This window comes from Eubalaena glacialis, chromosome 14 (assembly GCF_028564815.1).
Source record: "Eubalaena glacialis isolate mEubGla1 chromosome 14, mEubGla1.1.hap2.+ XY, whole genome shotgun sequence".
NCBI classification, from domain to species: domain Eukaryota; kingdom Metazoa; phylum Chordata; class Mammalia; order Artiodactyla; family Balaenidae; genus Eubalaena; species Eubalaena glacialis.
In genome coordinates this window covers 83,569,670-83,593,342 of record NC_083729.1, presented here as the reverse complement: position 1 = coordinate 83,593,342, position 23,673 = coordinate 83,569,670, and the positions used below count along the sequence as shown (strand labels likewise).

At 43.2% G+C, this 23,673-nt stretch overlaps 1 protein-coding gene across 1 annotated transcript in view; it reads left to right on the top strand.

The window, feature by feature from the left end:
• The window catches only part of ACOXL (acyl-CoA oxidase like), a 340,428-nt gene that overhangs the window by 148,782 nt on the left and 167,973 nt on the right, over nucleotides 1–23,673 (top strand). Inside the window, 1 exon segment of the mRNA XM_061210908.1 lies at nucleotides 13,090–13,243. Within this exon segment, the coding sequence (XP_061066891.1) occupies nucleotides 13,090–13,243 (154 nt within the window).

The following is a 23,673-nucleotide window of genomic DNA, read 5'->3' as shown; positions in this document are numbered from 1 at the left end:
GTCCCTCTCTGGGCCCTGAGGACTTGGCAGCCAACAGCACAGTCACAGCCCTGCCTGGGTGGCCACGTGGCCAGGGAGGATTCCTGTTTTCCCTTTGGCTGTGGGTGCCCATCCTTGGGTCACTTATTAACCTCCGTGGGGCTGCTTCCCACCGCTGAGGCTCCGGTGTCCTGCGTGCATCCTGGTCCAGTGCCTTGCCCGTGGGCCCTGGCGTCTGGGTCTTACTGGACCTGCAAGCTGATGCCCTCTGTGTTCTCACTCACAGACTGTGACTGTAATTAATGACCATAATCAATACATGTTTGATAACTGTTAGCTGCTGTTGTGCCGTCACCCCCAAGACGCCTCAGACTTTCCACCCCCATCCTGCCGGTTACCGCATTCTGGTGATTTTTCCTCCCTACACTAAAAGCACTCAAAGCTCACCTTTCCTGGCATCTCTCCTGGACCCTCCCCAGCTCCCTCTCTTGCCTCCCTGCCCCGCACATCCAGCCTGGCCCTCGTCAAATCTGTTCTCCGCAAGCACAAGGCCCGAGATGAGATCTGAGTTCTCACCTGCCTGCTGGGACCCTCCTGCGGCTTCTGTATTGGATGAAGCTCGCTCCCTCATGTGGCCTCGGGGCACCTTCCCCTGCCTGGCCCCTGCTGCCCCCAGCCACTCGTCGTGTCTTCTGTCCTCCACCCTGTGCTCAGCCTCACCCCTGCTTCGGCCTTTCTTACAGGCAGCCTCCGCACCCCGCCTTGTCACTCACGCCTCGCATCCTTGCCTCCCGTCACCTGGTAGCTCATTGTCATCCTTCGAGACACAGTTCAGGTTGTCATCTCCTCCAAGTCATCTTCTTCCCTGAGCTCCTCCTGGAATCAGGAGCCCTCTGTAAGCTTCTTGGAGCAGCATCCCGGGCTCCTTTTTTCACTTCACCATTACTGTTGGTTTGTGGTTATGAATTCTTCCAGCATAGAAATCGTGGATTCTTAATTTGGCATCTCCACGTCTAAGAGTGCCTGGCTCTCTGCATGAGATACTTCAGCTCACCTGAATGAAATTACCTTGTGTAATTACATCACTCTTGGTGGAGCCCAGGGCTGGCTGGCCAGGGCGGTTGGTCACTGAAATCTCCCCTTGGAATCATCTAGTGGGATTTGCTACAAAAATGAACTTCCTAGCTTAGAAAGTGACCAACAACTTAAAAATAAATCAATATTTGTGGTGTGCCAGCCAAAAGGAGTATTTTGGGTTTGCCTCTCCTGTTATTTATTCCAGCCCAAATGGGCAGTTCAGTAGTCCAAGCTGGGTTCCAGGCCAGGAGGGGCCACAGCACCATCGTGCTGCTGTCTTTACATTGGATCCAGTCCTACTGTTTTTGCCCAACACCTGCAAGGATAAAATTAAGACAATAGCTAATACATATTCAATTGCATACCACATACCAGGCGCTGTCCTAAGGTTTTTACGTGGAGTAACTCATTTAATGCCTCATGACAACTCAACAAATTTCTCTCTTTGTTTTTTAATGGATGTCTCCATAGCACCTACCTAAAACGGTGCCTGTCACAAAGTAAGATCTCACTGATATTTGTTGAATAAATGAATGGGTGGAATGATACTTCATAGTTTCAGAAGTTCACCAAAGTCCTGTCCTTGTCAAAAAATGGGGTTCAGGATAGTTAAGCCCCTTAGAATTCCTTCACCAAATGAAGACTGTCTATAACTATATATCAAATACTACACATAGTATTTGATAGTATTTATAGTACTGTTTATGATACTACCGAACTGTGTTTTTAATATAGTCCTGATCTCTTATTGCCAAAATGTCTTGTTTACTCTTTTTATGTAATACAGATTTTTGTAAATTGAATCCTGCCCTCTTGCTGACTTAACGGTTTTAGAGATACTCCATCTGCATTTCTAATGAGTCTTGCCTCGATGGTGGGTTCTGATTCTTCAAATGGACATAACCTATAAGGAGATATTTCACGTTTCTAGAAGCATTAACTGTTAAATAAACAGGTTTGGAAATGAAGAATGTTTTTGCCACAGTATCCCTATTTTCTAATTTATCTTCTGGGCCCCTCTGAGTTTCTTGTATCAGACTTTCTTAAGACATTTGCCTGTTGGACTCTTACACACCCTGAACACAGAAGGGTTTCTCAGAGCTCCTTGGCAAGCAGACGTGAGAGCATGACAGTGGATAAGCACCACTAGGAGAACCGCTCTGTCTGGCAGATGGCGGCTCTTCCTCAGCAGGGCCCATGTCCTGTCAGTGTTAAGTAAAATCACAGGCCAGCATTGCAAAGAAATCTCACCAGATCTCTGCTAAGAGAGTCTCATGATTCTTTTTTTTCTCAGCTGATTTATTTCTTATTTACCACCCATTTTTACCCTGGGGAACATCTAGGGGAGTGTGTGTGTGTGTGTGTGTCTATGGTTAGGGAGGTCGGAGGGGAATCATATATACATTTTTTTAAATGACCGGACCTGGGATTCTCTGAGCATCATCATATTGCAGCCACAGCCCAGGGCATGGGTGACTATACTTTCGCATAGATTTAGAATGTTATTAACTTCCTCAGGGCACTGACATGCACATTACTTATAATGAAAAGAGAATGGTACTTAGGGCTGGAGAACCCTAGGTTTGAATCCTAGCTCTGTCTTAACATATGTGAGACCTTGACTTAGGTATGCAACCTCAGTTGAGCCTCGGTTTCCCCATCTGCAAAGTGGGGATATGATTTCCTATTTCATACAGTCATTGTGAGGATCAAGTCAGGTGATAAATGCAGAAGCTCTTTGCTTATAGTAGTTGCTTCACACAATTAGGTTTCTTTTCATCCAAGTGCGATTAAACACATGGTGGTTTCCACGTTTTGTCAATTTGCCCAGCTCAACGGTTTCAGTTATGAGGTTGCATGGTCTTTCCTGTTTGCTGTAGCATGAGGCCCAATGCAACACCTTTTGCATGTGCAGGGTTTATTGAGGAAACAAGGATGTTTAGACATTATAAGATTATTCTGTAGATGGAAGATGGTAAATACCTTGAGCCAAAATTGATCTTCGTCATTCAGAAAAGGAAAGACAAGCCACAGAACGGGAGGAAATATTTGTAATGTGTATATCTGACAATGGGGTATTATCCAGAATATGTAAAGAAAACTAAAAATAAAATTCAACTAAAAATAAGATGGGTAAGCCACTAGAACATGGGCAAAAGATTTGAATAGATACTTAACAAAAGAAGATTGTATGGTCAGACAGTAGACACATGAAAAGATGTTCTGTGATCATTAGTTATCCAGGAAATGCAAATTCAAACCATGAGGATTACCATTACATATCCACTAGAATGACTAAACTTAAAAGGACTGCAAAGACGGCTTGTTGGCAGGCACGTGGAACAACTAGGATTCCCATACACTGCTGGTGGGAATGTAAAATTGCACAACCACTTTGGAAAGTTGTTTGGCAGTTTCTTAAAAAGTTAAAAATACATCTTCCATATGACCCAGTCACTTCACTCCTACATATTTACTCAAGAGGAATGAAGACATATGTCTCCTCTAAGATTTTTACATGAATTTTCATAGCAACTTTATTTGTAATAGCTCCAAACTGGAAACAACAAAAATGTTCATCAACAAGTGAATGCACAAATGAAATGTAATATATACATTGCATAGAATGGAATTCTAGTCAACAATAAAAAGAAACAACTACCAATACATGACTCCATATGGATGGATGAATCTCAAGACAATATGCTCATTGAAAGAAGCAAGACATAACATACACTGTATAATCCCATTTACATAAAATGCAAACTAATCCATACTGACAAAGATTGATCAGTGGTTGTCTGAAGATGGGGGTGGAGGAAGGGATGGTTTGCAAAAAGGGATGAGGAATTTCCTGAAAATCGTTAGAAATATTCTGTAGCTTGATGGTGGTGGTGTTCTCATGAGTGCATAGAGTTGTCAAAACTCTCTAAATGGTGCACTTTGAATAATGCAATCTGTTGGGAATAAATCAATCCTCAGTAATGTTGATAAGGAAAAAAAGATAAATTGTTTGTTTAAAGCAAAAATAGCCATAAAATTTATAACATGTAGAATATGTTTTTGTCTCAACAGTGACATAATGGATGGGAGAATGAAAAGGAATTATATATTGTTGTAAGGTTCTTATATTATGCTTGACATGGTATAACAGTATGTGAGGGGAAAATGTGATAAGTTAAAGATGCATGTTTTAGGCCATAGAAAAATTGCTGGAAAAAAATGAGTAACACAGTTTAAAATCCAGCAATGCAATACTAAAGATTATTCAATTAATCAAGAGAAGACAGGAGCAGAGGGAAAAGAACATATGGGATAAATAGGGGAAAAATTGCAAGATAATAGTTTTAAACTCAATCACATTAATAATTACACTGAGTGTAAATGATTTAAACACTCCTATTTTCAGATTGTTAGATATGATAAATTAAGACTGAACTAGATGCTTTCTACAAGAAACCCACTTAAAATTAAAGACAAATAGGTTAAAAGTACGAGAATAAAAAATTTATACCTGCAAACATTAACCATAAAAGAGTTGGAGTGGCTATACTAATATTAGATAGACTTCAGAAGAAGGAATATTACCAGAGATATAGAGGATCACTTCATAATGATAAAGCAGTCTACTCATCAAGAAGACATAACAATCTAAATGTGTATGGATTACACAAAATAGCATCAAAATACATGAAGCAAAAATGGAAAGTACTGAAAGGAAAATTAACAAATCCAAAATTATAGTTATAGACATCAGTCCTTCTCTCTGAGTAATTGATATAATAAACAGACAGAAGACCAGTAATGATATAAATCATTTGAACAACATTACTAACAAACTTGACGTAATGACATTTATTGAAAACTCTACCCAGCAAGAGCAGCATACACATTCTTTTTTTTTTTTTAACATCTTTACTGGAGTGTAATTGCTTTACAATGTTGTGTTAGTTTCTGCTGTATAACAAAGTGAATCAGCTATATGTATACATAAACCCCAATATCCCCTCCCTCTTGTGTCTCCCTCCCACCCTCCCTATCCTACCTCTCTAGGTGATCACAAAGCACCGAGCTGATCTCTCTGTGCTATGTGGCTGCTTCCCACTAGCTATCTATTTTACGTTTGATAGTGTATATATGTCAATGCCACTCTCTCACTTTGTCCCAGCTTACCCTTCCCCCTCCCTGTGTCCTCAAGTCCATTCTCTACGTCTGCGTCTTTATTCCTGTCCTGCCCCTAGGTACTTCAGAACCTTTTATTTTTTTTTAGATTCCATATATATGTGTTAGCATATGGTATTTGTTTTTCTCTTTCTGACCTACTTCACTCTGTATGACACACTCTAGGTCCATCCACCTCACTACAAATAACTCAATTTCGTTTCTTTTTATGGTTGAGTAATATTCCATTGTATATATGTGCCACATCTTCTTTATCCATTCATGTGTCGATGGACACTTAGGTTGCTTCCATGTCCTGGCTATTGTAAATAGAGCTGCAATGAACATTGTGGTACATGACTCTTTTTGAATTATGGTTTTCTTAGGGTATATGCCCAGTAGTGGGATTGCTGGGTCGTATGGTAGTTCTATTTTTAGTTTTTAAGGAACCTCCATACTGTTCTCCATAGTGGCTGTATAAATTTACATTCCCACCAACAGTGCAAGAGGGTTCCCGTTTCTGCACACCCTCTCCAGCATTTACTGTTTGTAGATTTTTTGATGATGGCCTTTCTGACCGGTGTGAGATGATATCTCATTGTAGTTTTGATTTGCATTTCTCTAATGATTAATGATGTTGAGCATTCTTTCATGTGTTTGTTGGCAATCTGTATATCTTCTTTGGAGTAATGTCTATTTAGGTCTTCTGCCCATTTTTGGATTGGGTTGTTTGTTTTTTTGATATTGAGCTGCATGAGCCGCTTGTAAATTTTGGAGATTAATCCTTTGTCAGTTTCTTCATTTGCAAATATTTTCTCCCATTCTGAGGGTTGTCTTTTCGTCTTGTTTATGGTTTCCTTCGCTGTGCAATAGCTTTTAAGTTTCATTAGGTCCCATTTGTTTATTTTTGTGTTTATTTCCATTTCTCTAGGAGGTGGGTCAAAAAGGATCTTGCTGTGATTTATGTCATAGAGTGTTCTGCCTATGTTTTCCTCTAAGAATTTCAAAGTGTCTGGCCTTACATTGAGGTCTTTAATCCATTTTGAGTTTATTTTTGTGTATGGTGTTAGGGAGTGTTCTAATTTCACTCTTTTACATGTAGCTGTCCAGTTTTCCCAGTACCACTTACTGAAGAGGCTGTCTTTTCTCCATTGTATATTCTTGCCTCCTTTATCAAAGATAAGGTGACCATATGTGCGTGGGTTTATCTCTGGGCTTTCTATCCTGTTCCATTGATCTATATTTCTGTTTTTGTGCCAGTACAATACTGTCTTGATTACTGGAGCTTTGTAGTATAGTCTGAAGTCAGGGAGCCTGATTCCTCCAGCTCCGTTTTTCTTTCTCAAGATTGCTTTGGCTATTCGGGGTCTTTTGTGTTTCCATACAAATTGTGACATTTTTTGTTCTAGTTCTGTGAAAAATGCCATTGGTCGTTTGATAGGGATTGCATTGAATCTGTAGATTGCTTTGGGTAGTATAGTCATTTTCACAATGTTGATTTTTCCAATCCAAGAACATGGTATATCTCTCCATCTGTTTGTATCATCTTTAATTTCTTTCATCAGTGTCTTATAATTTTCTGCATACAGGTCTTTTGTCTCCTTAGGTAGGTTTATTCCTAGATATTTTATTCTTTTTGTTGCAATGGTAAATAGGAGGGTTTTCTTAATTTCACTTTCAGATTTGTCATCATTAGTGTATAGGAATGCAAGAGATTTCTGTGCATTAATTTTGCTACTTTACCAAATTCATTGATTAGCTCTAGTAGTTTTCTGGTAGCATCTTTAGGATTCTCTATGTATAGTATCATGTCATCTGCAAACCGTGACAGCTTTACTTCTTCTTTTCTGATTTGGATTCCTTTTATTTCTTTTTCTTCTCTGATTGCTGTGGTTAAAACGTCCAAAACCATGTTGAAAAATAGTGGTGAGAGTGGGCAACCTTGTCTTGTTCCTGATCTTAGTGGAAATGGTTTCAGTTTTTCACCATTGAGGACAATGTTGGCTACGGGTTTGTCATATATGGCCTTTATTATGTTGAGGTAAGACACTCTATGCCTAGTTTCTGGAGGGTTTTTATCATAAATGGGTGTTGAATTTTGTTGAAAGCTTTCTCTGCATCTATTGAGATGATCATATGGTTTTTCTCCTTCAAGTTGTTAATATGGTGTGTCACACTGATTGATTTGCGTATACTGAAGAATCCTTGCATTCCCGGGATAAACCCCACTTGATCATGGTGTGTGATCCTTTTAATGTGCTGTTGGATTCTGTTTGCTAGTATTTTGTTGGGGATTTTTACATCTATGTTCATCAGTGATATTGACCTGTAGTTTTCTTTCTTTGTGACATCTTTGTCTGGTTTTGGTATCAGGGTGATGGTGGCCTCGTAGAATGAGTTTGAGAGTGTTCCTCCCTCTGCTATATTTTGGAAGAGTTTGAGAAAGATAGGTGTTAGCTCTTCTCTAAATGTTTGATAGAATTCACCTGTGAAGCCATCTGGTCCTGTGCTTTTGTTTGTCGGAAGATTTTTAATCACAGTCTCAATTTCAGTGCCTGTGGTTGGTCTGTTCATATTTTCTATTTCTTCCTGGTTCAGTCTTGGAAGGTTGTGCATTTCTAAGAATTTGTCCATTTCTTCCAGGTTGTCCATTTTATTGGCATATAGTTGCTTGTAGTAATCTCTCATGATCCTTTGTATTTCTGCAGTGTCAGTTGTTACTTCTCCTTTTTCGTTTCTAATTCTACTGATTTGAGCCTTCTCCCTTTCTTTCTTGATGAGTCTGGCTAATGGTTTATCAATTTTGTTTACCTTCTCAAAGAACCAGCTTTTAGTTTTATTGATCTTTGCTATCATTACCTTCATTTCCTTTTCATTTATTTGTGATCTGATCTTTATGATTTTTTTCCTTCTGCTAACTTTGGGGTTTTTTTGTTCTTCTTTCTCTAATTGCTTTAGGTGTAAGATCAGGTTGTTTATTTGAGATTTTTCTTGTTTCTTGAGGTAGGATTGTATTGCTATAAACTTCCCTCTTAGAACTGCTTTTGCTGCATTCCATAGGTTTTGCGTCATCGTGTTTTCATTGTCATTTGTTTCTAGGTATTTTTTGATTTCCTCTTTGATTTCTTCAGTGATCTCTTGGTTATTAAGTAGTGTATTGTTTAACCTCCATGTGTTTGTATTTTTTACAGATTTTTTCCTGTAATTGATATCTAGTCTCATAGCGTTGTGGTTGGAAAAGATACTTGATACTATTTCAGTTTTGTTAAATTTACCAAGGCTTGATTTGTGACCCAAGATATGATCTATCCTGGAGAATGTTCCATGAGCACTTGAGAAGAAAGTGTATTCTGTTGTTTTTGGATGGAATGTCCTATAAATATCAATTAAGTCCATCTTGTTTAATGTATCATTTAAAGCTTGTGTTTCCTTATTTATTTTCATTTTGGATGATCTGTCCATTGGTGAAAGTGGGGTGTTAAAGTCCCCTACTATGATTGTGTTCCTGTCGATTTCCCCTTTTATGGCTGTTAGTATTTGCATTATGTATTGAGGTGCTCCTATGTTGGGTGCATAAATATTTATAATTGTTATATCTTCTTCTTGGATTGATTCCTTGATCATTATGTAGTGTCCTTCTTTGTATCTTGTAATAGTCTTTGTTTTAAAGTCTATTTTGTCTGATATGAGAATTGCTACTCCAGCTTTCTTTTGATTTCCATTTGCTTGGAATATCTTTTTCCATCCCGTCACTTTCAGTCTGTATGTGTCCCTAGGTCTGAAGTGGGTCACTTGTAGACAGCATATATACGGGTCTTGTTTTTGTATCCATTCAGCCAGTGTATGTCTTTTTTTTTTTTTAAACTTTGGGTTTATTTATTTATTTATGGCTGTGTTGGGTCTTCGTTTCTGTGCGAGGGCCTTCTCTAGCTGCGGCAAGTGGGGGCCACTCTTCATCGGGGTGCGCGGGCCTCTCACTATCGCAGCCTCTCCCATTGCGGAGCACAGGCTCCAGACACGCAGGCTCAGCAATTGTGGCTTACGGGCCTAGTCGCTCCGCGGCACGTGGGATCCTCCCAGACCAGGGCTCAAACCCGTGTCCCCTGCATTGGCAGGCAGACTCTCAACCACCGCGCCACCAGGGAAGCCCCCAGTGTATGTCTTTTGGTTGGAGCATTTAATCCATTTACATTTAAGGTAATTATTGATATGTATGTTCCTATTACCATTTTCTTAATTGTTTTGGGTTTGTTATTGTAGGTCTTTTCCTTCTCTTGTGTTTCCTGCCTAGAGAAGTTCCTTTAGCATTTATTGTAAAGCTGGTTTGGTGGTGCTGAATTCTCTTGGCTTTTGCTTGTCTGTAAAGGGTTTAATTTCTCTGTCAAATCTGAATGAGATCCTTGTTGGGTAGCGTAATCTTGGTTGTAGGTTTTTCCCCTTCATCACTTTAAATATGTCCTGCCACTCCGTTCTGGCTTGCAGAGCTTCTGCTGAAAGATCAGCTGTTAACCTTATGGGGATTCCCTTGTGTGTTATTTGTTGTTTTTCCCTTGCTGCTTTTAATATTTTTGCTTTGTATTTAATTTTTGATAGTTTGATTAATATGAGTCTTGGCATGTTTCTCCTTAGATTTATCCTGTATGGGACTCTCTGTGCTTCCTGGTCTTGAGTAACTATTTCCTTTCCCATATTAGCAAAGTTTTCAACTATAATCTCTTCAAATGTTTTCTCAGTCCCTTTCTTTTTCTCTTCTTCTTCTGGCACCCCTATGATGCAAATGTTGGTGCGTTTAATGTTGTCCCAGAGGTCTCTGAGACTGTCCTCAATTCTTTTCATTCTTTTTTCTTTATTCTGCTCTGCAGTAGTTATTTCCACTATTTTATCTTCCAGGTCACTTATCCGTTCTTCTGCCTCAGTTATTCTGCTATTGATCCCTTCTAGAGAATTTTTAATTTCATTTATTGTGTTGTTCATCACTGTTTGTTTGCTCTTTAGTTCTTCTAGGTCCTGGTTAAACGTTTCTTGTATTTTCTCCATTCTCTTTAGAAGATTTTGGATCATCTTTACTATCATTATTCTGAATTCTTTTTCAGGTAGACTGCCTATTTCCTCTTCATTTGTTAGGTCTGGTGGGTTTTTACCTTGCTCCTTCATCTGCTGTGTGTTTCTCTGTCTTCTCATTTTGCTTAGCTTACTGTGTTTGGGGTCTCCTCTTCGCAGGCTGCAGGTTCATAGTTCCCGTTGTTTTTGGTGTCTGCCTCCAGTGGCTAAGTTTGGTTCAGTGGGTTGTGTAGGCTTCCTGGTGGAGGGGCCTAGTGCCTGTGTTCTGGTGGATGAGGTTGGATCTTGTCTTTCTGGTGGGCACATCCACGTCTGGTGGTGTGTTTTGGGGTGTCTGTGACCTTATTATGATTTTAGGCAACCTGTCTGCTAATGGGTGGGGTTGTGTTCCTTTCTTGCTAGTTGTTTGGCATAGGGTGTCCAGCACTGTAGCTTGCTGGTCGTTGAGTGGAGCTGGGTCTTGGCGTTGAGATGGAGATCTCTGGGAGGTTTTCGCTGTTTGATATTACATGGAGCTGGGAGGTCTCTTGTGGACCAATGTCCTGAACTTGGCTCTCCCACCTCAGAGTCACAGCCTTGATGTCTGGCTGGAGCACCAAGAGCCTGTCATCCACACGGCTCAGAATAAAAGGGAGGGAAAAAAAAGAAAGAAAGAGAGAAGAAGATAAAATAAAATAAAATAAAATAAAGTTATTAACATAAAAAATTATTTAAAAAATTTTTTTAAAGTAATTAAAAAAAAGACGGAAAGAAGAGAGCAACCAAACCAAAAAACAAACCCACCAATGATAACAAGCACTAAAAACTATACTAAAAAAAAGAAGAAAAAAAAAACGGACAGACGGAACCATCGGACAAATGGTAAAAGCAAAACTATACAGACAAAATCACACACAGAAGCATACGCATACACACTAACAAAAAGAGAAAAAGGGAAAAAAATATATATATCGTTGCTCCCAAAGTCCACCTTCTCAATTTGGGATGATTCGTTGTCTATTCAGGTATTCCACAGCTGCAGGGTATATCAAGTTGATTGTGGAGTTTTAATCCGCTGCTTCTGAGGCTGCTGGGAGAAATTTCCCTTTCTCTTCTTTGTTCCCACAGCTCCCGGGGTTCAGCTTTGGATGTGGCCCCGCCTGTGCGTGTAGGTCACCTGAGGGTGTCTGTTCTTCGCTCAGACAGGACGGGGTTAAAGGAGCAGCTGCTTCGCGGGCTCTGGCTCACTCGGGCGGGGGGGAGGGAGGGGGACAGATGCGGGGCGAGCCTGCAGCAGCAGAGGCCAGCGTGACGTTGCACAGCCTGAGGTGTGCTGTGCGTTCTCCCGGGGAAGTTGTCCCTGGATCACGGGACCCTGGTGGTGGCGGGCTGCACAGGCTCCTGCGACGGGAGGTGTGGACAGTGACCTGTGCTTGCACACAGGCTTCTTGGTGGCGGCAGCAGCAGCCTTAGCGTCTCATGCCCGTCTCTGTGGTCCGCGCTGATAGCCGCGGCTTGCGCCCGTCTCCGGAGCTCCTGTAAGCGGCGCTCTGAATCCCCTCTCCTCGCGCACCAGGAAACAAAGAGGCAAGAAAAAGTCTCTTTCCTCCTTCACAGCTCCCTGCCACTGGTGCAGGTCCCATCCCTATTCTTTTGTCTGTTTTTCCTTTTTTCCTTTGCCCTACCCAGGTACGTGGGGAGTTTCTTGCCTTTTGGGAGGTCTGAGGTCTTCTGCCAGCGTTCAGTAGGTGTTCTGTAGGAGTTGTTCCACGTGTAGATGTATTTCTGATGTATTTGTGAGGAGGAAGGTGATCTCCCCGTCTTACTCCTCTGCCATCTTGAAGCTCCCCAGAATACACATTCTTTTGAAGTGCGCATAGAACATTTATCAAGACAGACCATGTAGATTTATAATGACTGAAATCATACAAAATATGTTCTCTGATTAGGGTGAAATTAAATTAAGAATTAATAACAGACAAATATCTGGAATAATCCTTACATATTAGGAAACTAAACAACACACATAATTCATAGGTCAAAGAACAAATCACAGGGAAATTAGAAAATATTTAGAATAAAATGAAAATGAAACACAGCATATCAAAATTTGTGGTAAGCAACTAAAGCAGTGCTCAGAGGAAAACGTATACCTTTAAATGCTTACATTAGAAAAGAAGAAAAGGCTAAAGACAGTGGTGTAAATTTCTATTTTAAGAAGCTAGAAAAAGAGGAACAAGTTAAACACAAAGAAAGTAGAGCAAATAATAAAAATGAGAGCAGAAATCAATGAAATAAGAAATGGTCAAAGAATGGGAAAAAAATAAAGCCCAAAACTGTTTTTCTTCTTTCAATAAATGAATAAAATTGAAAGATATTTAGCTAGAATGATCCAGAAAAAGACACAAATTATCAGTATCTAGAATAAAAGAGAAGGCATCACTATAGATCCTACAGACACTGAAAGGATAAATAAAATTAAATATCATTGTTATTGTTATTGATGTAATGTCAATGTAATGCCAATATATTTGACAACATATATGAAATTGACAAATTTCTTGAAAGATACATAGTACCAAAAGTGGCACAGAAAGAAACAGAAAACCTGAATAGCTTTGTCTGGCATTACTGGTGAAATCAACCAAATATGGAAGAAAAGAAAACATACTGATTTTACACAAACTCTTTCAGAAAAGAAAAGGGAAAATGAATTTTAGGAGCACCCCGACACCAAAACGCAGACAAAGACATTATGAGAGCAATATCCCTTATGAGCACATGTGCTGGGGACACTAATGCATCCATCACAGGTCTCTGATTGTCTCACAGGTAGGCCAGCATCCTTCTGGACGAGGACATCTTCCGAGGTTAGGAGCTTGTCGGCAGTCGCCCACTGCAGGTGCTGGTGGCGGGGCTGAAGGCCTACAGTACCTGGGAGAACATCGGCTGCCTGCAGGACTGCCGAGATTGCACTGGAGGCCTGGTGAGCCCCCGCGGGCCCCCAATCCTGCAGGGTCTGTGTGGTTACACGTGTGGGGGCTGACCGTGTGGCCAGTGGGCTTTGGAACCAGATGGAATTCCCACCTTCCCTTGTGACCCTGGATGCATTACTTAATTTTGTCACCTGTGCACGTCCACCTTCTTGGATGCTGCGAGGACTGATGCGGACCATGCTTGTAAAATGCTTGGCCCGTGGAGGCCCGCGGTAAATGTCATGAAACTTGGTGGTGGTGGTTGTTGAGAGTATAGGAAAGGGCCAGTGGGGGTCAGATGACCAAAGCTCTGCTCCAGTTTTTAAATCCCTTGGGGAGAAGGCAGGAATGACCCCAGGGGTTTCTACCCTGGGAAGGAGGCAAATGGGGATATGCCAAGCATTTAGAGAGTGTCTAGAGTGTCCCCAGCCCAAGCCTCAGACCAGATTGAGCAGTGAGGGGTGTGAGATATGAGAAACCCCAGTATGAATCTTTGCAGAGTCGAGGGGACTGAGGACAGCTGGGATCTGTGCTCTATTCCTCTACAATCCTGAGAGTGGAGGCGCCTGCGGGATGCAGGATGCCAGAGTCTCTGCATCCCTGTGGGAGCCCAGGGCTGGTGAGAAAGGGGACCCAAGTGGGGTCTCTGAGGACAGGATGTGGGGGATGTGTGGTTGTGGACCTGTGACTCGGTGGCATTGCACGGCTGCAGACATCAGCTCTGATGGCATCTGAGGTTCAGCCCCAGATGACAATGCTGTGTGGGTGACCCCCAGGGACCACACCGCCTCATCGTCATGTGGGCCAGAAGCAGGCACTGCAGGAAGAGCAGGGAGGAGGGAGCCCCTCTTGGGCCTTGGGCCTGAATTCCATCTTGAACTTGACAGAATATTTGCCTAACAACAGCAGCTCTGAACCTGAAGGGGAGGCTGAAGAATTTTAGCCTCAGTGAGAAGGGGTCAAGAGCAAGTCAAGGGTGGTTGTAGAGAATAAAAGGGGAGGATGAGTTTCTGGAGAGCCCGGCATCAGAGCATCAGAGTCGGGGTCCATGGAGGGGCGAGGAGGGGCTGGGCCTTCACCACCGGCAGAGCCCAAGGTTTCTCCCACATGAACGATGGGGATGGGACTGGGAGCCTCCTGTGTCCTTTAATCTGAGAGTCACCGTGGTCACTTCTCTCGCAGTGGCTGAGTAAGGATGTGCACATGGTGAAGGGGACCTTGGTTAGTCAGGCGTGCATACTGTGTCTGTGATGGTGGGGGACATGCTTGCTTTTCCAGTGGGCATGATGTCGGGGTCTGCCTGGAAAAGAAGGAGGATAGGGAATAAAGTGACAGCTGGCGCTGGGGCGCAGCTGGACCAGGAGTGTAGGTCCTCTGAGGCAGCTGGGAGCGATGGCTTATAATGACCTTAAGTGACCTGACACGTGTGAGGCCCCTGCCAAGGGGCTGGTTTCCATCCATCCAGTGGCCCTGCCGGGTCATGCCCTCCTTTGTTGCCAAGCACTGACCGGCAGTGCAGAAATGACCCCTTCACCCACCATATTATGGAAAAGAACCTGACCGTGGAGGGCTGCTCTTCCAGGCTGGATGCCAGGCCTGTAATCCCACCGGGCACTGCTGCCTCATGAGGCTTTGTTTCCCAGTAGCTCCTCAGCGACGGATGCAGAGGGCCTTGATTTCCATTTCTGTTCCTTCCCTTTTCCTCTCCACCCCCATATCCACCCAACACCTAGCCCAAGGCTATTCGTAGAGACATAAATATTTGTTGAAAGAAAAGCATGAGCATCTTCTAATTGTTCTAAGTTATATTTACAAACACCGCATCTTCTGCAGGCAGGAGGTCTCCAGGAGTGAAGTGTGAATGTCTGGGAGCTCCCGAGATGGTACTGAAAACGACCTTTTTCATGGCCCATAGGTCTAAGTAGGTCTTGCTTCAAAAAAATGTATTTCAACACACATTTACTGGGTTTGAAGCCAGCAACCCTGGGCGTGACCACAGGAAAGTTTTTCCCTTCACTATGCCTCATTTTCCCCATATATAAAATGAGGATAAGCTCTCCTTTGTAGTGGTTGTGAAGGTCAAGTTATGCAAGATGATGAGCATAAAATGCTTCACGTGTGAACCCAGGAAGCAGCAGTTGACATCTTTATGGTGTGCTTACCCTGGGGATTTGGAGAAAAAAAAATACCACATGGTCTGTTTTGCTTGCCATCGTAAAGATGGATACAGAGCCCAGACTGGTATGGCAGGTCCTGTGTAGCAGCTGGGGCTGGGAGGACTCAGTGACATCTGGCGGGGGGCGGGGGCAGTCCCTGAGCAGTGTCATTTTAGCAATTTAGAGGATGAACGAGAGGCTTCGAGATGGGGGTCTGAGGACCTGCTGGATAAAGGGATACCTGCACACAGGTGAAGGTGTGGGAGTGTGTGGCACATCTAGGGACACTGGGACAGGCATGGGCTGGGTTCAGGTGAAGGTGCAAGGGAGGAATGGCAACTTTATTCAGAAAGCCAGCAGACCGAGAAGATGGTGGACTCGTGTCCCAAAGAACCATCTTACCTGAGTTAGAATTCAGGCTTCTTTTATACTAAAATGGGAGGGGGTGTGGTTAGTTGTTGCAAACTTCTTGGTGTCAGAATCCTTTGTTCCTGCAGCTGTCCTTGTAGGTCAGGTCACGAAGTTCCTGTAAACCTTCCACAAGACAAATGTTATTCTCTGTTCTGCAACTTCTTATCTCTTATATGAGTGGGAAAGTGTTATACCTTTAAAGGTCGGAGCCTTGCGAATGGGCTATCCTGTATATTTTCAGGCTGTAAGCAACATTCTTAACTTGTAGCAAAAACAGTAGAATACAAAGGTTAAAGTGAAAGAACAGATCCAATATGGAGTCAGATTTGTTCTTCCCTATTACAAACGGGCCGGGACCAAGTCTTTGATCACCACAGCCCTACTTCTGACTATAGTGGGGAGTATCAGTAAGCAGCTGTTGACTGACTAAACAGACTGAATGATAGACTGATAGACAGACTGATGTCCATCAGACAGATGGACTGATGGACAGATGGACTGACTAAATAAATGACTGCCCTGTGCCTCCATTTTTCTTTCTTACCCTTAGGAGTTAAGATTAATCCACAAAACTTGGCCCCTTTGGTCTTTCCTTGCTTTATTATTACTTTTTACCTTGAACATTTTATTTAAACATCTGACTCTATTGTTAAGTATTTGGAGACAAAGAACACTGGCATTGCCTTGAGGCTACTCATATTCAGAAGCAGGGTGCTGTTTATCGGCTCTAAAGCCTGTACAGACCCATTCTGATGGTTCATTTGTTGAGTAGTTTAGGAAACAGGGACTTGAGAAGAGGGCTGGGATGGGAAATCATTGTACAATTTATCAAGATATGACTACATCTGGCACCTAATTTTTGCCTCTACTTTAAACATACACCCTGTTTAAATCCGTTTCTGTTGACTGCTAACTTTCATGTTTGTTACTATTGCTTGAAGTGAGCAATGTCTGTGGAAGGCAGCTTCTTTGCCGAGGAAAGCATATTTGAAATCACATTTCTTGTATTATTTTCACCAATTACAGAAGTGGTGCATATCAATTGTAGAAATTTTTGAAACTACAAAGACACAAAGAAGAAAGTAAATAAATCCCACAATTATACTTTCCCAGGGATGATTGCTATCATTTGCACTATATTCGTTCTATGCATTGTGTACATATGTGTTTAAAATTTTATAACCTCTCCTTTTCATCTATGAGTTGATATGGATACCCCTTCCGATCATTTCTTTGCAGTGAAGTTTTAACGGCTGGTACCATTTATCATGTAGATGCACCATACTTTATTCAACTAATTCTTTAGTGTATGTCAAATTTTTCTTTATTACAAATGACACTATAGACAACATTTTAGTCGCAAACTTTCTTCCCACATACCTGTGATTGTTTCCTTGAGATCAATTATTTAAATTATATTTGTATTGTCACCAAAGGTTATACTAGTTCCCATTTCTGCCAGGAGTTGAACACAGAATCTTAATAGTTGCAGGACTACTGGCTTTCAAATTCTTTTGACCGTGACCTATAGAAAAGGGTACAATTTTTAGTACCACCCCGTATTTACAAACACATATACACAAAATCAAAAAGATAAATTTCATGAAACAGTACTCATTTCACTATTGTGATCTAGTGCTCTAGTATTTTCTTTTAATTTTATGTCATTTTAAGAAAAGCTAGTCATGATGCATTAAACTGATTTCATGACCTGCTAGTGGGTCATAGCCTGTAATTTTCACAACGCAACCTAGACTCACAGATCAAAAAAGGACCTTGCTATATAGAGTTGAGAGCTGCACCTCAGCAGAGTGTGTCCACAGTGATATAAAGAAGCTGGGCTTTCAGGGGAATATATTTTCTAGCTCAGTCTGTGGGGTGGCTTCTGCTAAGACCCAAATCTGATAATTCCGTTTTCACCGGAACGCTACTAATTTGGCCCTTTAGGGTTTAAGATTATGTATCTGTAAGTGGGAAAGAGATCAAGGCCTTTCAATATCTCCTAAGCACAGACACTGACAGAAAGTGATCAGTTCTTGCTGGCTGCTGCCCCGTCTTGGATCTGAGGGGAAGACTCAATGCCCAGCAGCCTCCAGCATTTGGACCAGGCGAGAGTTCACGATCCCAGCATTGCTGCTGTTCATCTGTTCCATGGAAACTTTTGGATTCTGAGAGTTTTTCTCTTCATAAATCAGTGTTTCCATAGCACTTGGTGGTCGATTTGAATAACATCATCACTGTGTGTCAGGAAGTCATGAGAAAGTCTTAGGTTGGCTGTTCCTACAAGAGCCTTGGCAATCACTGCCTTCCCTGAATGTTGCAGTAGTAGCCCTTAGCAGTGAAGTGGATATATACACAGAGTACAAACAGAAGTGAACTTTGGAATTGAACTATATTTCCGTCTTTTAACTCCTTTGTTTCCCAGCTTAAGTTTTTTCTAACTCTCTCTACCTTTTCAGCAAAGTCTGTCACGTTTTGTGCATAAAGCCTGGGCTCAATGAGATTTCATGCAAAACAAGAAATTTTTTTCCAAAATCAGATTCTCAGTTGAACACTGGTTGGAACTTTCATAATTCATGTTCATGCAGTCACTCCGTTGCCTTAATGACTGCTGGTTAAGAGTCATTGTTAAGTGTGTCTAAGTTCTTTCTATGTGTGGAGCAGTGTACTATGTACATATTCCCTGTCTTGAGGGCCAGGACATGTGAGGGGTGCACACTGTACACTGCATGCAACTGGGAGGCCCCAAGGTTTCAGTCAAATGAGCATTAGCGGACTTTTGTTTCTGACCAAGTTGGAGTAACAGGCAAGCAGATACACCCTCCTGACTGAAACAACTAAAAAAATGGACGATATGTATGAACTAAACAGTTGGCGAGATGCTGGATGTCAGGCAGTGAGGAACAGTGATCTCGGAGAGGGAGGAAATCAACCAGATGAACCCTACAACTGCCCCTGTTTACTGCCTTGCAGGTGTTTCCATGCCATGCCTCACGAGGGGAAACCAAGGCAGAGCCCATGGAGCTGAGAGTCCAGGGAGACCCACACATCTAGAATTCACAGGATAAAGAACCAGACAGAGAACTCAGAGACCTACAGCCAGTCCCCTGCGATCATTCTGTTGACACTGACTATTGCATAAGGGTGAGGAAACCACTCGAGGCTGCGGAAGGAATCACCCAAAAGGATTGGAGGGAACAGGGACTTCCCTGGTGGGGCAGTGGTTAAGAATCCGCCTGCCAAGGCAGGGGACACGGGTTCGAGCCCTGGTTCGGGAAGATCCCACATGCCGTGGAGCAACTAAGCCCATGTGCCACAACTACTGTGCACCGAAACTACTGAGCCCACGAGCCGCATCTACTGAAGCCTGGGTGCTCTAGAGCCCGTGCTCCACAACAAGAGAAGCCACAGCAATGAGAAGCCTGCACACCACAAGGAAGAGTAGCCCCCTGCTCGCTGCAACTAGAGAAAGCCCACGCAGCAACGAAGACCCAATGCAGCCAAAAATAAATAAATAAATAAATAAAATTTATTAAAAAAAAAAGATAAGAGGGAACAGTATCCGGTGCTCACACGGGGCTGGGAATAGTGCGTTTTCCCACCAGCCAGTCTGGAATACCTTAAGACTCACAAATGAGAAAAAAAGAAATTTTATGTATAAAAGAACAAAGGTAAGGATGACAGATTTCTTATTGGAAAAAATGCAAGCAAGAAAACGTTGGAGCAACATTTTTAAAGTACTAAAAAGAAAAATAATCTAAAGCTCTATACTCAGCAAAATTATGTTTCCAAAAAAAAGAAGGCATAATAAAGACATTTTCAGACTTGCAAAAGTTGAGGGGATTTATCACCAACAGGCTTTTACTATAAGAAATATTAAAGGAAATTCTTCATGCAGAAGGAAAATGATATTGGATAGAAGTATGGGTTTGCACAAAGGAATGAAAAGCGCCAAAAATGTCAATAGTAACTAAATGTGTCAATATATAAAATTTTTTTAGTATTTAAATCTCTTTAAACAAAAGTCATAACAACATAGTGTGAGGTTTATAACTTATGTAAAAGTAAAAATGTATGATAGCAATAACAGCAAGGACAGAAGGGGAGAAAAAGAAGTGTGCTATTGTAAGGTTCTTGTACTGTAAATGAAGTGCTACAGTATCACCTACCTGGAAGTAGACTGTGATAAGTTGCAGATTTATACTATAAATCCTAAAGCTTCTACTAAAATAATAAAACCGAAACTTGTAGCCAAGTAGCCAACCAAAGAGTTAAAATGGAATTATAACAATACTAAGCTTATCCAAAAGAAGGCAGAAAAAGAGGAAATATGGGAGAATAAAGAGATTGTTCAAATAGAAAACAAATATCCAGATGGCAGATGTAAACCTAACCATATTAATAAACACTTTAAATGCAAATACCCCAATTAAAAGGCAGAGATGATCAGGATGGAGGTTGGCTGGCAGGTCCAGAACCTTCTTTTCCTCCCAGACCCTCTGAGGTGATTCCCTGCTCTTTCCCTCTGTTGTGGAGCTGAGGGAAGTGTGGCGAGATGTGGCTCAATGACCCCAAACCTCCTTAGTGAGTCAGGGAGGGGCTGGAACGGGAGCTGGCGGGGGCAGCGCGTGTTCCTGGTGCAGCCGTGTACTGTTCCCGTGCTTACATGTGGTCTGGTCTGCGTTGTGGCTTCTAACGTCGGCGTGTAAGCGGAGAATCCACCGGCCTGGTTTGGACGTGTTGAAAACCCTTCACCTGCCTGGTGGGAACGCGGAGAACAGACTCTGCGGCTCGGAGGAGTCACGTGACTCAGTTCCTCTGCTTCCTTTGCTTCTCACCTTCTTTCTTTAAGGATTGATGGGGGTCTGGACTTACCTGGTGGCACAGTGGTTAAGAATCCGCCTGCCAATTCAGGGGGCACGGGTTCGAGCCCTGGTTCGGGAAGATCCCACATGCCCCGAGCAACTAAGCCCGTGCGCCACAACTACTGAGCCTGCGCTCTAGAGCCCGTGAGCCACAACTACTAAGCCCGCGCGCCACAACTACTGAGCCTGCGCTCTGGAGCCTGTGAGCCACAGCTGCTGAGCCCACGTGCCACAACTACTGAAGCCCATGCGCCTAGAGCCCGTGCTCCGCAACAAGAGAAGCCACCGCAATGAGAAGCCCACGCACCGCAACGAAGAGTAGCCCCCGCTCGCCGCAACTAGGGAAAACCCATGCGCAGCAACGAAGACCCAACACAGCCATAAATAAATAAATAAATAAATTTATTAAAAAAAAAAAAAAAGGATTGATGGGGTCAACCAAATCTTCAGGCTGTTGATACTTAACTGAACTTGCACATGGCCTCTTTTCTCCACATCCAAGCAAACCCAGATTGAATTTCCTACAATCGGCTGAGTGAGGAGTGGGAAAGAGAACCCTGGATTCCATTTCTGATTCATGTGGGACCATTTCATGGAGAGGGCATTCTGAGTGGTGCGGGGGCACCTCGTCACGGAAGGGGTGGAATCTCAAGGTCAGGATGCTGTGACCTTGGGCCTTACCCCTGGGAGTCTCAGTTTCCTTCTCTCTTAAAGCCTAGCGCATGGTAGGCACTCAGTAAATACTTGACTCTCCTCTTCCTTCTTCCTGGATGTGATTACCTTGAAGGGTCCCAACTCTCTCCCCTTCTCCCTCCCCGTCCCCGACCCTGACACATTCGACCTGCATGGGAGCTGCCTGCTTGGGGCTCTTCAGGGTGCAGCCTTGGACCCTGGAGGCAAGTCAGATTCTCAGCAAATCTGACTCCAAAGCATCAGCGTCTGCAAAGACAAGCCTGGGGCCAGCACAGGCTGCATGGTCCCCACTGTGGGCCGCCCCGCCCAACCCCCGTAGAGCTGCAGCCCCAGCTGCTGACCTTGGCCCTGCACAGCCAAATTCTTCACAGCGACCTTCTACAGTATCCCTTGGGCCTTGAGTGTTACCTGTACCTGGATGGCCTGGGGCTGTGCCGTCCAACACTGAAAGACGCCACCCCTGGGCTCACTGGGTCCTCAGAATCAGTCTCCACTGCAGGACTTTAGGTCCCCCCTCCATTTGGGCCCCTCCGTGGGCGCCTTCTCATCTCTGTCCCCAGGCTGCCCCGTTTCTCCTCAGTGTATCCCCGAATGCCACATGGGAGAGCAGAACTGGCTGAAGCAGCATAAAGAAATATGTGGACAAAATTGGAGCAAGATAAAGTCTTAGAAGATATCTCTGACCCAGCATGATGATAAGGTTATCAGCAAACACACATCGACTGTTCCTTTCATGTTAGACACGGAGCTGCTGTTTGCTGTTTGGAGATATAATCCAGCTGGACAATGACAGAATCATTATATTTTAAAGATTGCACAAGAGAACACTGAAACAATTACAAGTGTTTATAAATTAAAGAAAAAAAAGTGGTGTGATGCTGAGCCCCGTGGTTATTCAGTGGACTTAGTCCCAAGACTGGATCCTCAGGGAGATGCACCACCACCTCGTTTATCTGGCATCAGCCATTTCTTGGAACACAGCCAAGGCCTGAAATAAGCAAAACAGAACTCTGAGAATCCCGAAGAGATGACACGAAGTCCATGTGCTGAAGCTCAAGCCCTCACTCTACTCCTGAAGGAGCCTGGCTGGCCTCCGCTAGGAGCCCGCTCCTGCTAGTTGACTCTCACATGTGGTTCCTGGTTTCCTGGGGTGCTGCAGACTAGGAAGGATATATGGTCTCCAAATGCAGGCAGCTAAGAGTGCTGGTGACCAAACAAGAGCCAGAAGAACTAGGAAAACGAGACTCAAAAATCTAAGAGCTCAGGGGGCCAGTTCCCAACCCCAAGGAGGACTTGAAGCTCTTCTAGAAGGCAAAGTGGGCTCCAGACAAGATGGGCTCAGTGCAGGGAGACAGGCAGGCAGGCAGGTACAAGAAGGACAGTCATTCGAGGGCCTCTCTCCATCCTGGATGCTGCAGATTTGCTATTCCCTGGAATACAATAGATAGTGTTTGTTTAAAGGCTCAGCTTTTCACAGCAATCGCCTAGACATGTATCTCTCAAAACAGATCGGCAGGTCAGCCTAACATGGCAGATACCATTTTGCTCCCCATCCAATTTCATAAGGAGAAACAGAGCCAAGAAAACTCCTGGCTTGTGCCTGGGCCATGTGTAGCTAGTGGTGCTGGTGGAGGATTCTAAGTCTGAGGGTCATGGGTCCAGCTGGCTAGGAATGCATATGTGGGCAGGGTAGGGGGAAATTAAGCCATAACACCAAGTAACTGGGTAGCAGAGTAGAAAGGGTTCAGCCCATACTCAGAAAGGATCCAGGGCCTGATCTGGCAAACCTCCTAAGAAGGGACTGGCTGGGGCCCAAGTGTTGACCTCAATAGAAGGGCCGTCTCAGTGGTTACTGTAACAGCTTAATCAGCCAGACCCTTTGCTCAGCTCCAGCCTAATTTTTCTAGGGCACCAACGAGTCTCTGACCAACTCCCTCCCTTTCCATTTCATAGACCAAAGACCCCTTTCTCTGGACAGACTGAGAGCCTTCAAGAAGAATCCCAGTTCTGGGGCTCCAGATTAAGTCCTAGGCTTCTGTTCATCTCTGCTGTCACTTTCTGATTGTAGGGATTTAGAAAGACAGCACAATAAAAAAACACTTTATGATGATTCGTTATTTCTCAATTTTGAAAGAATCTTGCTCCAAGATTAGAGCACTTGGCTCTTATTGTTCAAAAGAGGTTTCCATTCCTGACTCCCTGACATTCCTGAGTCCCTGCTAGGTAAAGTGCCAGGACCTGTGTAGATGTGGCCACCTTTAATCCTCCAACAGTCCTATGAGTGGGAATAATTGTCCACATGGGTGGAGGAATTAA